This window comes from Hyperolius riggenbachi, chromosome 4, assembly GCF_040937935.1.
Source record: "Hyperolius riggenbachi isolate aHypRig1 chromosome 4, aHypRig1.pri, whole genome shotgun sequence".
NCBI classification, from domain to species: domain Eukaryota; kingdom Metazoa; phylum Chordata; class Amphibia; order Anura; family Hyperoliidae; genus Hyperolius; species Hyperolius riggenbachi.
Window position 1 is genome coordinate 201,168,264 of NC_090649.1, and position 12,851 is coordinate 201,181,114.

The 12,851-nt window shown below is 45.0% G+C and overlaps 1 protein-coding gene across 3 annotated transcripts in view; it reads left to right on the top strand.

Moving 5' to 3' along the window:
- Positions 1 to 12,851, top strand: part of MASP1 (MBL associated serine protease 1) — a 152,659-nt gene that overhangs the window by 23,608 nt on the left and 116,200 nt on the right. For all 3 annotated transcript variants that reach the window (XM_068281227.1, XM_068281226.1, XM_068281228.1), the window contains exon 3: positions 7,017 to 7,194. In XM_068281227.1, the coding sequence (XP_068137328.1) occupies positions 7,017 to 7,194 (178 nt within the window). The remainder of the gene's footprint in view (positions 1 to 7,016; positions 7,195 to 12,851) is intronic.

The window sequence follows — 12,851 nt, forward strand, 5'->3', positions numbered from 1 at the left end:
AGAATTTTTGTGCTGCAGGCAGCAATTGGAGCTCTGTCAGACAAGGAGGGGGGGCCTACCAGAGACCTGGAGGCAGGGCCCACCGAGGGAAAAACTGTACTACTGTGGCCCAGTCCGACCCTGATTATGGGTTATCCACCAGTGCAATAATATATTTCAGTGCACTTGAATAGGAATGTATAGGACACATTTAAACTGGGAGACAGCCATACAGGTATAGTTATCTCTTTGTGTCTGATGTATCTCATAACAAGCAAGCTCTGCCTTCGGCTGCATTGAATGACTAGCAAAATTCTAGGAAATTATAGACTCCATTTTACTAAATGAGGCTAATTCACACAACAAGCTTGGTGCTGCTGACTGGCTTTTTTAAAAGTTCCACTGCAGACATTTATATTCTTCATTTAATTTTGGAAAAGTCACCCATCACCAGTCTCCTAGTATGAGCTGTCATCATTAAAAACAATGAAGTTTACAACATCCTGGCATTTTGTATTAGAATTGTGTACTCCCTCAGCTACTCTTGCATTCATATCCTTCATTAGCTGCACAAAAGATTGGCTTTACCACTTAACGCCAAAGAGGTCATTAATTAACTCTCAGGGCTAAGAGACCATTAATTAATGTCCTTTCTCCTGCTGGCTGCTGCCCTTTGTCTAAGCACCACCAGGATCTCTGGCTGCTAGTTATAGGCTGAGTTCCACAGCCTCTGCTTTCAGCCAGTCTAAGCAGCTCCCGCTATCAATACATCCTCAGTAGGGCCCATATGCAATTCACTTTTTCCCCTGAGTTTTCTCCTAGGTGATAATTTTCCATTTTCTTTTTAAAATAGCTTTCCAGCACTTTTCAACTGAAAAAGTACTGAGAAGTAAGTACAAAAGTATTATCAAAATAATTTTTAGTATTTTCTTGCTTGCTGGTGGCTTAGCATGCATTTTATTGACACTTTTAAAAAATATCAACTAGGAGAAAACTCAGGTGAAAAAGTGAATTGCATATGGCCCTAGAGATGTTACAGAAGTTTTCTACTGTGCAATACCTGCATGTGTTAACTGCTGACTCACAAGTGGTTACCAACACTGCTATTTGGTTGCATTAGACAGTAACCAGATGGTACTCAATCCCTGGCAGACTGGCAGCTGAACCATGCCTCAAGCATGCAGTTCAGCTGTCCATGTGAATTAGCCCTAATGGAGCTCCAGGTGATGGCTGCAGTAGTCACCAGCAAATAGCTGGCAATGCTTCTTTTTAGAATTTTTTATTTTTTGTCAGGGAAAATGCTTATAAAACAAAAGTATTATTTAGTGTCAGCAACTCCTGTGGCACTATACAGAGTACAATTCAGACAATAGCGGGGATCATTAAAGGAAATCTAAATTGAAAAAAAACATTGTCAATTTACATATCGGGGGCTTCTTCCAGCCCCCTAAAGTGTTCCTGGTCCCTCGCAGTTATCCCGCACTCCGCAGTTCCTCTGGTGTCCCTTTCTAATGCGGCATGCACAGCCCCTTGTCGTGCGCTCCCTCCAACGTGCTGCGCTCTGCGCTTGTGCAATAAGCAAACATTGCTACTGTGAGCAAAAAATTGCTCCCAGCCGCAAGAGCACAATAGAGGATGTGCACGGCCAGCAGTACGCATGCACAGTGCCCGGCCAACTCGTGAGTCACCCAGATTTTTTTTTTGAGGGGGGGGGGGGGGGCAGCGGAGGCACAGCTGAGCATGGAATTATGGCGGGGGAGCAGGAGGACTTCAGGGGACTGGAAGAAGCCCTAAGTAAGTAAATGGGCATTTTTTCTTTCACCTAAGATTCACTTTTAATAAATACACAGTACACACAGTACAATCTGAATATCCATCAACACAAGTATAATTTACACATGGTGGCATAGAGCAGGGGTGTCAAACTCAATCGCATAAGGGAACGCAGTCTAAGATGTGTCCCAAATTGTTTATTAAGATTTAGCATTTATTGAACAACCTCAAACTAACGAGTGCAACAACCCTTTCCCTTAATAAACGAAATAAAGACACTGGAAAAACACTGTCTCACACACGGTTGCATGCAGTGCATCAAAAAATCACACTCTTAAAAACACGTGGAAGCTCTCAGGTATAGAGTACCCAGTAAGCTCATGGTGAACCAGAACTCCCAGGAGTGTGTAAGGGGCTTATAGAGACCAAAAGCCCTCTTAGGACTGGTGCACACCTACAGCGCTTCTGAGCGCTTTTAAAAATGCTAGTGCTTTCAAACACACCAGAGCGATGTGATTTTTAAAGAAACGCAAATGCGGGTCCTGCAGCATTTCTGAGGTGATTCAGCCTCAATGTCAAGTATAGAAAAGTGGAAAATCGCTGTAAAAAACGTTAGAACACAGTGATTTTTTTTAAGCTTTAGCAAGCTTTTTTTTTTTTTTTTTTTTCAAAAGCCGTACATTTCCAGTGCTACTGTACAAAAAATAAAAAATTGCTACACCAAAATGCTCCAAAAATCGCTAGGCATAATTAGAAAATTGCTAGGCACATACCAAGAATCGCTCAGAAAAATCACTTCTAAAAACGCTTAGCATTTGCGATTATGCTAGCGCTTTTAGGTGTGCACCAGTCCTTACTAAGATTATATTAATTGGAAGCGCAGGTGATTCTTCAGCCATTATTAAGCTAGCTGTTATTGTTGCATAATTTTTGGCTGTAGCGTTAATAAACATTTCCTGCTGCAATTGCAGTTTGCATTCTTGGACAATTTGAAGTGTTTCTCGAATTTAGTATATTTAGCTTGGGTTTGGAGTCACAATTTCAACATATATTTTACTCCTTTACCCCCTACACTGCCTCATAACACAAATTACATACCTGTTTGTCTTTTCAAAGCACTGACAAATACTCGCTTTCCCATCTTTCATTAAATTATTTTCTTTTGGTGTCATCTTATCTCTATTTGGACATTTTGGGATAAGATTGTTGATATTCCTAATCCTTGCTTGTTGAAAAATCAGCTGTGAAACACTGAAGTAGGAACACTTCATTCTAGTGCTGGGATGCCACTTTGAGGGTCAACAAATAGAAGTGCATTGTGGGAGAGGTGGCTTTTGGGAAAATTGCTCTTTAAATTAACATAGATCTTATATGAAGCAATTATGAACATTTAAAGCTCTTACAGGCCACATAAAATGGTTAGGTGGGCCTTGAGTTCAGCGCTGCCATCAGAAACCTCTGGGCCCCATACAGAGGAAAACCTACTGGGCCTCTCCCACTAAGGGAGAAGTGACAGCTTAGACAGCCAGCACACTTGTGGTGCAGCTCAGCTGCAGTTTGTAGTTCCATGGAGGGCGAAGTCTAGGGTGCCAGGACATCTGAGCCTATAGGCTCCTGTGATGTAAATATGGGCCTGGGTAGTCAGGCAGTGGTGGCTGGTGGGCAGATAATTTCCGTGATCATGGAAATTCCATGATTCACTAGCACTTTTTCACTATTCAACTTCCGAATCCGAATCCGTGATCGATTCTGGATCACGGAAATCGACCACGGAAATTCCGTGATTCCAAATATTCGTAAAAGCGGAAATCCGTGATTAGGTCGTGATTGGGCGGAAATGGGCAGAAATTACATCCCTGGGCCAATCAGAGGCCCCCAGCCAGGCCCTAGTAACCAATCATAGGAGGAAAGGCTCTGCTCTCCCCTCCTGTATATAAAGTGGGAGCAATTTCCAGAGCCCCATCCTTGCTAGACTCTGTGGCACTGAGAGGATTATCTCCAGGCCATATTGTGCATCGGCAAGAGCGTTTTCAGTCCTTACATTGCCCTTATACTGTATGTGATACTAGTATTCAGATAGCTAGCAGTGAGTGATTACTTAATTTAATTGTAGTCAGTGCAGTTGTCAGTGAGAGAGTGTACTGATTGCTGTGCTTAGTGCAGGCAGATTCACTGATTCTACTGGTCTATTATTGACTGTATACTTGTATTTAGCTAGCCAGTGAGTGATTAACTTAAGTTAGCTGTAGTCAGTGTAGTAGTCAGTGACAGTGTACTGATTTGCTGTGCTTAGTGCAAGAAGGTTCAACTTCACACTGATTCTACTGCTCTATTACTGTATACTTGTTAGCTAGCTAAGCCAGCCAGCCAGTGATCAACTTCAGTTAGTTGCAGTCACTGCCACTGTTGTTCAGTCACTAAGTTTAGTCAGTGACATTGTACTTTGCTACTAGCGTGCAGCCAGTTAGCTTGCTGTGCGCATAGTGCAGGTAGATCGCGGCGCTGTCCACTGATTTTCGTGTTCTATTACTGCATTCAGTATTTTGTGTTTTTTTTATTTCCTTTTCTGAAAAATCAGTAAAAGCCCTCTGTTATATTACGTCCGTCTGTCCCAAGGCCCACACACATGTATTGACTGTAAAAAGCAGCACACTGTCTCCACCTTGAAATTTTGTGCATACAACTTGTCTGGCAGGGGTCGTGGGTGGGGCAGGAGTGCCATTGCCTCCACCACTTTTGGGACTGGTCCACGGCCAGTGAGAGGGCGCTCAGCTGTAGGGGGTGCAGCAGAGAGGCGTCTATCAACAGCACAGCCTGGGCCGAGTCAGCTGATGCCGGTGGCACCCATTTTCTGACCTCTTTAGTCCGCTTTAGTCCTCCTCCTGCTTCCACGGAGTTTCACCGCCAGGGTCCATGGATGCATCTAATTTTTTGGGCATCATTATCATGCTGTGGTACCACCAGTGAGCTGCCATGGTCGTTCTGTGCTGCCGCACTGACCGCTGTTGTCCTCCACCTGCTGCCGCTGAGGCTCTATCTCTCTATTAAAGTCTGCGTTCCCACCGCCTGGGTCCACGGACAACTTTGCTGCCATGTCAATGCTATCACTGCAAGGAAGAAAAAAATTGACAAAAACCTCTCTGGGTGTTTTTGTGGCGTCGGCCACTCATCCTCCTCCAGTGGTACTACCCCGCCAGGTGCCATTGGGACTCACCATCACCTCTGTGATTGCTTAAAATGTATTTCCCTGTTTAAAACCAATAATTACCAATTAATAGCTGCATTTAAAGTGTTGATCTAACTTTGAAATCCATTTTCTCAAATACTAAAAGTTATTTTTGGATTTTTTGGTTTAAGTTGTAGCCCCTTATCACCTTTATAACCCATGCAATTTGGGTGATTGTCGCATGTATGGGGGCCTAGCTATTAGCTAAAACGACTTTCCGTGAATCGAATTCAGAAGTCCGTTTCAAATCTGCAAATTAATCACGGAATTTCCGTATTTTTTTTTCAACCATGGCCGAATAGGTCGTATCCGTGATCGGGCTATCCGAGCACCACTGATTACAGGAGTGACTACTCACAGAATTGCACTGTGTTCCTTTGCCAGTATTTCTGTGTACTTATACTTCTATGCTTTTCTCCATCCCCTGAGCACAAAGAAGTATTCCAGTATGGATATTAATGAGGTAATGCAAAGCCATTTACAGAAACAGTGAAACATTCTTGTTAAAGAAGTTCATGGACAGATTAGTCACTGTATTTAACTGACGTCTGATCATTGCTGGGATTTGATGAGTAGTTAAAGTTTTATCTTAGTGTGTTTGCAACTAATGACATTGACCCAGAGGTTGTCTTCCTGCCAGGAATAGAATGTTGTGAACATGTTTAATTTTAAAACTTTTAACTCTTCATGATAAAATCTAAAGTAATATTCTGACATGGGGTTGGTAGAAAGCTGATATGCTGCAGCACATTACTAATATTTTGTTGAGCATAAGTTCAGTGCTCTGTCTGTTCATCAAAACAATGGTAGACAGAAGGCTTACATGTTTCAGAATGCAACTTGGTCTGGTACACACCTTCAATTTTGATTGGCTAATCACTGACTAATTTTACCAACTGACCAATTTTACCAGCTCCATGTAGTATGAGAGTATTCAAAATCTGTTGACTCTCCTATTACATGGAGGTAGTAATAGTGGCCAACCATTGGCCAATCAAAATTAAAGGTGTGTACCAGGCTTTAAGACTTCTATCCGCCCATGTTTTGTATTCTACAATAAAGGTTATAAGAAAGGTATCAGTACTTTGGTGCACTGCAGGTTTTTCTTCTTGTATTAGTTGCAGATTTTAGAATGCAGCAGCAAGATAGATAGATATGATTTATTTTTTCGCTTAATATTTGCATGAAAGATTAAATTTGGTTTACTGTATATACTCGCGTATAAGCCTAATTTTTCAGCACAAAAAATGTGCCAAATACTTACCCCCTCGCTTATATGCGAGTCAGTGGAGCAGAACAGACGGTGGAGCACGTTTTGTTACTGGCAGAGGAGCGTACGGATTATGCACTATTGATCCTGGGCTTGCTAGCTGTCTTCCTGCTGTGTCCGTGCCCCCCCCCATCCCCTGCAACATGGTGTGCAGCGTGCACTGCTCAAGACTACCTGTGTCTTCTGGCTTGTGAATTGAAGCATGTAAGCAATGTGTCAATTGTCAGTGTAATGATCAGCGATTCTTCCTGTGTGGCAATTGCTGTATCTCATATCTATGACGCCATCTAGTGGCATCTTAAGACACAGCTGTACCATTCTTGGGGCACATCTGGCTATGGGGAGAGGGGCTGACTTGCACAGGGGGACATCAGGCTACTGTGGAAGGGGCTATACTGGGTAGGGGGCTTATACACGAGTCAATCACGGTTTCTGAGGGAAAAGTTGGTACCTCAGCTCATACGTGGGTTGGCTTATATGCGAGTATATACAGTACATTACATTTCTGATTTATGCAGATACTTTGTTAAGTACTTCTGTAAAATAATGTTTGATAGGATAAAGTAAGAAAAAGAAATAAAGAGAATAGGTAGTAGTTTTGTGGGGCTACTCATGTCTTCCAGTGATCGTTAGATCAGGGGGATATATAAGGTCAATGTGATGATCAGGAAAATATTTGCACATTAAAACTACCACTTTCTAGTAATCTGTGACTAGCTTTGTAGTAGAGGAAGCAATATGAGTGTTATTTGTTTTTTTACTCCACAGGTAGAAACAGATGAACAGGTCTTGTCCACTTTCTGTGGCAGGGAAAGTACAGACACAGAACAGGCTCCTGGGAAGCAAGTCATTGTATCCCCTGCAAATTTCCTCAGCCTTACTTTCAGGTCAGATTTCTCCAATGAAGAGCGGTATACTGGCTTTGATGCCCATTACAGTGCAGTTGGTAAGAACTCTATTATACACAGAACTTTATGTCAAGAGTACGGTAATTATTGCCAATACATGTACAGTATATATCTAACTATGTCATTATTACTAAATTCTTTTAAGGGGTAGCCACTAGCCAACCCAACACTGAAATTTATAATTTTGACAGATATCAGTGAGTTATTATTATTATTTATTGTATTTATAAAGCACCACCATATTACGCAGCACTGGATGATAAATATATACAACTAGTGTCCTAAGCCTGTTTACAAACGCGCGCTCACGCCTGGCTGGCCCGCCTCCTGGCCCATCCTGCGTCCTGTCCCAACGGCTGTGTCAGTGCAGGACATGCTCAATAGCACAAAAACACTGACACATGGACATGGGACGCAGGGACACTTGTGTATTATTAGGTAGGATGATAAACGATCATGTACAATAGCAAAGGGAGGATCCTGGGGTTGAATCAACTATTGATTTCTTATATCTCTAATTGATTCCAGCATCAAAAATCTGCTGCACACACAGTAACAGTATGCCGGAAAAAAAAGCTTTAACCTCCCTGGCGGTATATTAAAAACCGCCATGGGGCAGCGCTGCCGTTTTTTTGCTTTTTTTTTTTGTTTTAAATCATGTAGCGAGCCTAGGGCTCGCTACATGATAGCCGCTCCTCAGCGGCATCCCCCCAGCCCCTCCGATCGCCTCCGGCGATAGGCGATCAGGAAATCCCGTTCAGAGAACGGGATTTTCTGGAGGGCTTCCCCCGCCATGGCGACGGGGCGGGATGACGTCACCGACGTCATGGACGTCATGACGTCTAAGGGAGTCCAGATCCACCCCTTAGCGCTGCCTGGTGCTGATAGGCCAGGCAGCGCCGGGGTCTAGGGGGGGGGCTCTACGGCGGCGCGGATAGCGGCGATCGAGCGCGGGGCGACGGCGATCGGTGTGCTGGCGCAGCTAGCAAAGTGCTAGCTGCGTCCAGCAAAAAAAAATTACGCAAATCGGCCCAGCAGGGCCTGAGAAAACCTCCTGCGCGGCTTACCCCGAACTACGTTTCGATCTAAAATATACAGTATATGTCGTTAGGAAAACTATTGCACCATTTCACTTGCTGGTGTTATCAGAAGTCACCAGCAGGTGGCTCTGCTATCTGTACAATGTTACCTGCAGTTTCCAGTTTCACCACATGATGGATTATCACATTCTGGGCATGACTCTGATGAATAGGTGTTCTTCTAGCAGTCAACCACTTCCTATTTAAGACAACCACACCCCTTGCAAAATTGCCAGATCTTCAGTTAGCTTGGCTTCTGTTGCTGCTTCACTTCCCGATTCTCTGCTCTGTACTAGTTTATCCTGATCTGCCCGTGTATGACCTTGGCTTGCTCTCTGACATTGCTCCTGTTACCTGATTCTGTCTAGAGTTGGGCCGAACCTCCGATTTTAGGTTCGCGAACCGGGTTCGCGAACTTTCGCGGAAGGTTCGGTTCGCGTTAAAGTTCGCGAACCGCAATAGACTTCAATGGGGATGCGAACTTTGAAAAAAAAAAAAAATTATGCTGGCCACAAAAGTGATGGAAAAGATGTTTCAAGGGGTCTAACACCTGGAGGGGGGCATGGCGGAGTGGGATACACGCCAAAAGTCACCGGGAAAAATCTGGATTTGACGCAAAGCAGCGTTTTAAGGGCAGAAATCACATTGAATGCTAAATGACAGGCCTAAAGTGCTTTAAAACATCTTGCATGTGTATACATCAATCAGGGAGTGTAATTAAGGTACTGCTTCACACTGACACACCAAACTCCACTGAACAGAACAGGTATGCAGTGGCGGGTTCACTGAACAGAACAGGTATGCAGTGGCGGGTCCACTGAACAGGTATACAGTGGCGGGTCCACTGAACAGAACAGGTATGCAGTGGCGGGTTCACTAAACAGGTATACAGTGGCGGGTCCACTGAACAGAACAGGTATGCAGTGGTGGGTTCACAGAACAGGTATGCAGTGGCAGGATCAATGAACAGGTATGCAGTGGCAGGATCAATGAACAGGTATGCAGTGGCAGGATCAATGAACAGGTATGCAGTGGCAGGATCACTGAACAGGTATGCAGTGGCAGGATCAATGAACAGGTATGCAGTGGCAGGATCACTGAACAGGTATGCAGTGGCAGGATCAATGAACAGGTATGCAGTGGCAGGATCAATGAACAGGTATGCAGTGGCAGGATCAATGAACAGGTATGCAGTGGCAGGATCAATGAACAGGTATGCAGCCAGGGACAAGCTAAGGCTAACTAATCTTTCCCTATGAGAGACTGCAGTAGCTCGCCCTACTCTAACTAATGCAGGCACACGAGTGGCCACGGCCGCCGCTGCCTGCCTATATAAGGGGGGGTGGGGCTCCAGGGGCTAGTGTAGCCTAATTGGCTACACTGGGCCTGCTGACTGTGATGTAGAGGGTCAAAGTTGACCCTCAGTGCATTATGGGGCGAACCGCAATGGGGCGAACTTTTCCGCAATAAAGTTCGCGTGCGGTACCCGCACGCGAACCACCTAGGTTCGCGCGAACCAGGTTCGCCGGCGAACCGTTCGGCCCAACTCTAATTCTGTCTGCTCTGTACTCGTTTATCCTGATCTGCCCGTGTATGACCTTGGCTTGCTTCCTGACATTGCTCCTGTTACCTGATCCTGTACCTCAATTATATGAGTATTGTGATATTGTATTTTGTATATAGTTTGATAGTCTGTTGTGTGTTTGTGGGAGAGATTACTGTTTATTTTCACTTATATGCATTATATGTATATAGTACAGTTCATTAAAAGCCCAGTTTCACTTCATCTTTGTGTCCAGACCTTTGTATATGCTGCTAAAAGTGATCACCAGATACCTTGTCTGTGGGAGCCATAACAACTGTGCACTATCTTTTAAAATGCCTTGGCCTGTATGCACTTAAAGGAATTCTATCAAACTTTTACTATTTCTGTAAGCACTATAAATCAATTTACCAACAACAGTAAGAATGAACACAACTTATATTTTTGCTGTGCAGAGTGTCTTTTTCTTTATCTAACTACTGTCGGCGTCCCCTGAGAAAACTGAGGGCGACGGGGAATTGGGGCAGTTCATTATGCAAGAGGGGGATCCTCTTGCCGAGTACAGCTGTGGTTTATTCTATTCTGATGCTCAGCTCTCCCCACAGCAGAACGTGTTATACAGCATGTGATCCGGCTCATAAAGTTACTGTCTGTGAGGAGCCCTCTCTCGCTGCAAGTCTGAAGGAGACTCTGCTGAGCTGATTTGCTACACAACGGCAAACATATGAGCTGGAGAAGGGCGTGTCATTGCTCTGAAGAGGAGCCGTAGAAGCGGCAGCTCAGCAGAGTCTCCTTCAGAGTTGCAGCGAGAGAGGGCTCCTCACAGACAGTAACTTTATGAGCTGGATCACGTGCTGTATAACACGCTCTGCTGTGGGGGGAGCTGAGCATCAGAATAGAATAAACCACAGCTGTACTCAGCAAGAGGATCCCCCTCTTGCATAATGAACTGCCCCAATTTCCCATCGCCGTCAGTTTTCTCAGGGGACGCCGACAGTAGTTAAAGACAAAGACACGCTGTACAACAAAAATATATGCTGTGCTAATTCTTACTGTTGTTGGCAAATTGATTTATAATACTTACAGAAATCGTAAAAGTTTGATAGAATTCCTTTAACTTTTTCTACTGAGTTTTCTCCCAGAACATAATTTTTCATCTTCTATTTAAAATAACTTTTCAGCACTTTGCAATTGAAAAAGTACCAAAAAGTAGGTAAAAAGTACTATCAAAATTATTTTGAGTATTTTCTTGCCTAACAGTGGTTTAAAGGGTATATTGTTGAGAATTTTGAAAATATCACCTAGGAGAAAACTAAGTAGAAGAAAAAAATTGCATATGGTCCCAATAACCTATTTCAGATGGGCACCTCTGGTCCCTTAAAGGACCAGAGGCTTTTTTTCAGTCTTTCACTTCCTGATCACTGTGGTTGTCTCACAGTGATCAGGAGACAATGAAAATGGCTCCTAACCAATAGGAGGAAGCTCGGCCGTCACATGACAGCCAAGTTTACTTCTTCCTTGAGAAGCAATCGGTTTGGGACCACATTAAGCCACAGCATAGAATATATACCGCATCAAAGTTAGAAAGCCACAGATGCGGCATAAATTCTACTCACCGTGGTACCGAACTAGTTAAAGTTACCATAAAGAACGTAGTTCTGTAAGTGTTACCTGATGTACACAAAGTCATTCTGATTTCCGAGTAAACATCTTTGTTCTGTTACAATATAAAACTCAGCTGTGGCATTTCTACTTTTCAATCACAAGAAAATGTATGCGTGCTCTACGCCAAGCTTAACCCTTTCAAGTCTAGCTGTGCAAATCTGGCTAAAATGGCTTATAATGAGACATGCTCATGCAGAAATGCATCTGCTTTCGCATGCCAAACTTTGCAGGGTCAAAAACCAATACCGCGAAGCGGTTGCCCTGCGGGAATTAGTTCATGCTATACAGCACTATCCAGGAGCGCCTCGGGGAGGCTTCCCATTGCCCCCATACAACCGGGGGGGCTGTGGGGCCCCAGGCTCTCTCACTGCCTAGGGACCACAGCAACACCCCGGAGGTGGAGGCTGGGTAGCGCAGACGACCCCCCCAAGCGTGGCCGGCGCCGGGGGGGCCATCCGCACCCATCTCCCAAAAATTTAAAAACAGGCACTTACCTGAACGTCCATTGCGTTCTGCTGCTGCGCATCGACTTGGGGCACTGCATGGGAAAGGAGTGACGCATGGGTCACCCCGAGCTGTGGGGCTCAGGGCTGGCTCACACACATCACTCCAGAAGGGGGGGGGAGGACAGGCACAGACAGCCCACTTATAGAGCAAGCCATCCACCACCTGCCTCCAAAGGACAGAATGCAAATATGCTCAATCACAAGAAAATGTATGCGTGCTCTACGCCAAGCTTAACCCTTTCAAGTCTAGCTGTGCAAATCTGGCTAAAATGGCTTATCATGAGACATGCTCATGCAGAAATGCATCTGCTTTCGCATGCCAAACTTTGCAGGGTCAAAAACCAATACCGCGAAGCGGTTGCCCTGCGGGAATTAGTTCATGCTATACAGCACTATCCAGGAGCGCCTCGGGGAGGCTTCCCATTGCCCCCATACAACCGGGGGGGCTGTGGGGCCCCAGGCTCTCTCACTGCCTAGGGACCACAGCAACACCCCGGAGGTGGAGGCTGGGTAGCGCAGACGACCCCCCCAAGCGTGGCCGGCGCCGGGGGGGGCCATCCGCACCCATTTCCCAAAAATTTAAAAACAGGCACTTACCTGAACGTCCATTGCGTTCTGCTGCTGCGCATCGACTCGGGGCACTGCATGGGAAAGGAGTGACGCATGGGTCACCCCGAGCTGTGGGGCTCAGGGCTGGCTCACACACATCACTCCAGAAGGGGGGGGGAGGACAGGCACAGACAGCCCACTTATAGAGCAAGCCATCCACCACCTGCCTCCAAAGGACAGAATGCAAATATGCTCAATCACAAGAAAATGTATGCGTGCTCTACGCCAAGCTTAACCCTTTCAAGTCTAGCTGTGCAAATCTGGCTAAAATGGCTTATCATGAGACATGCTCA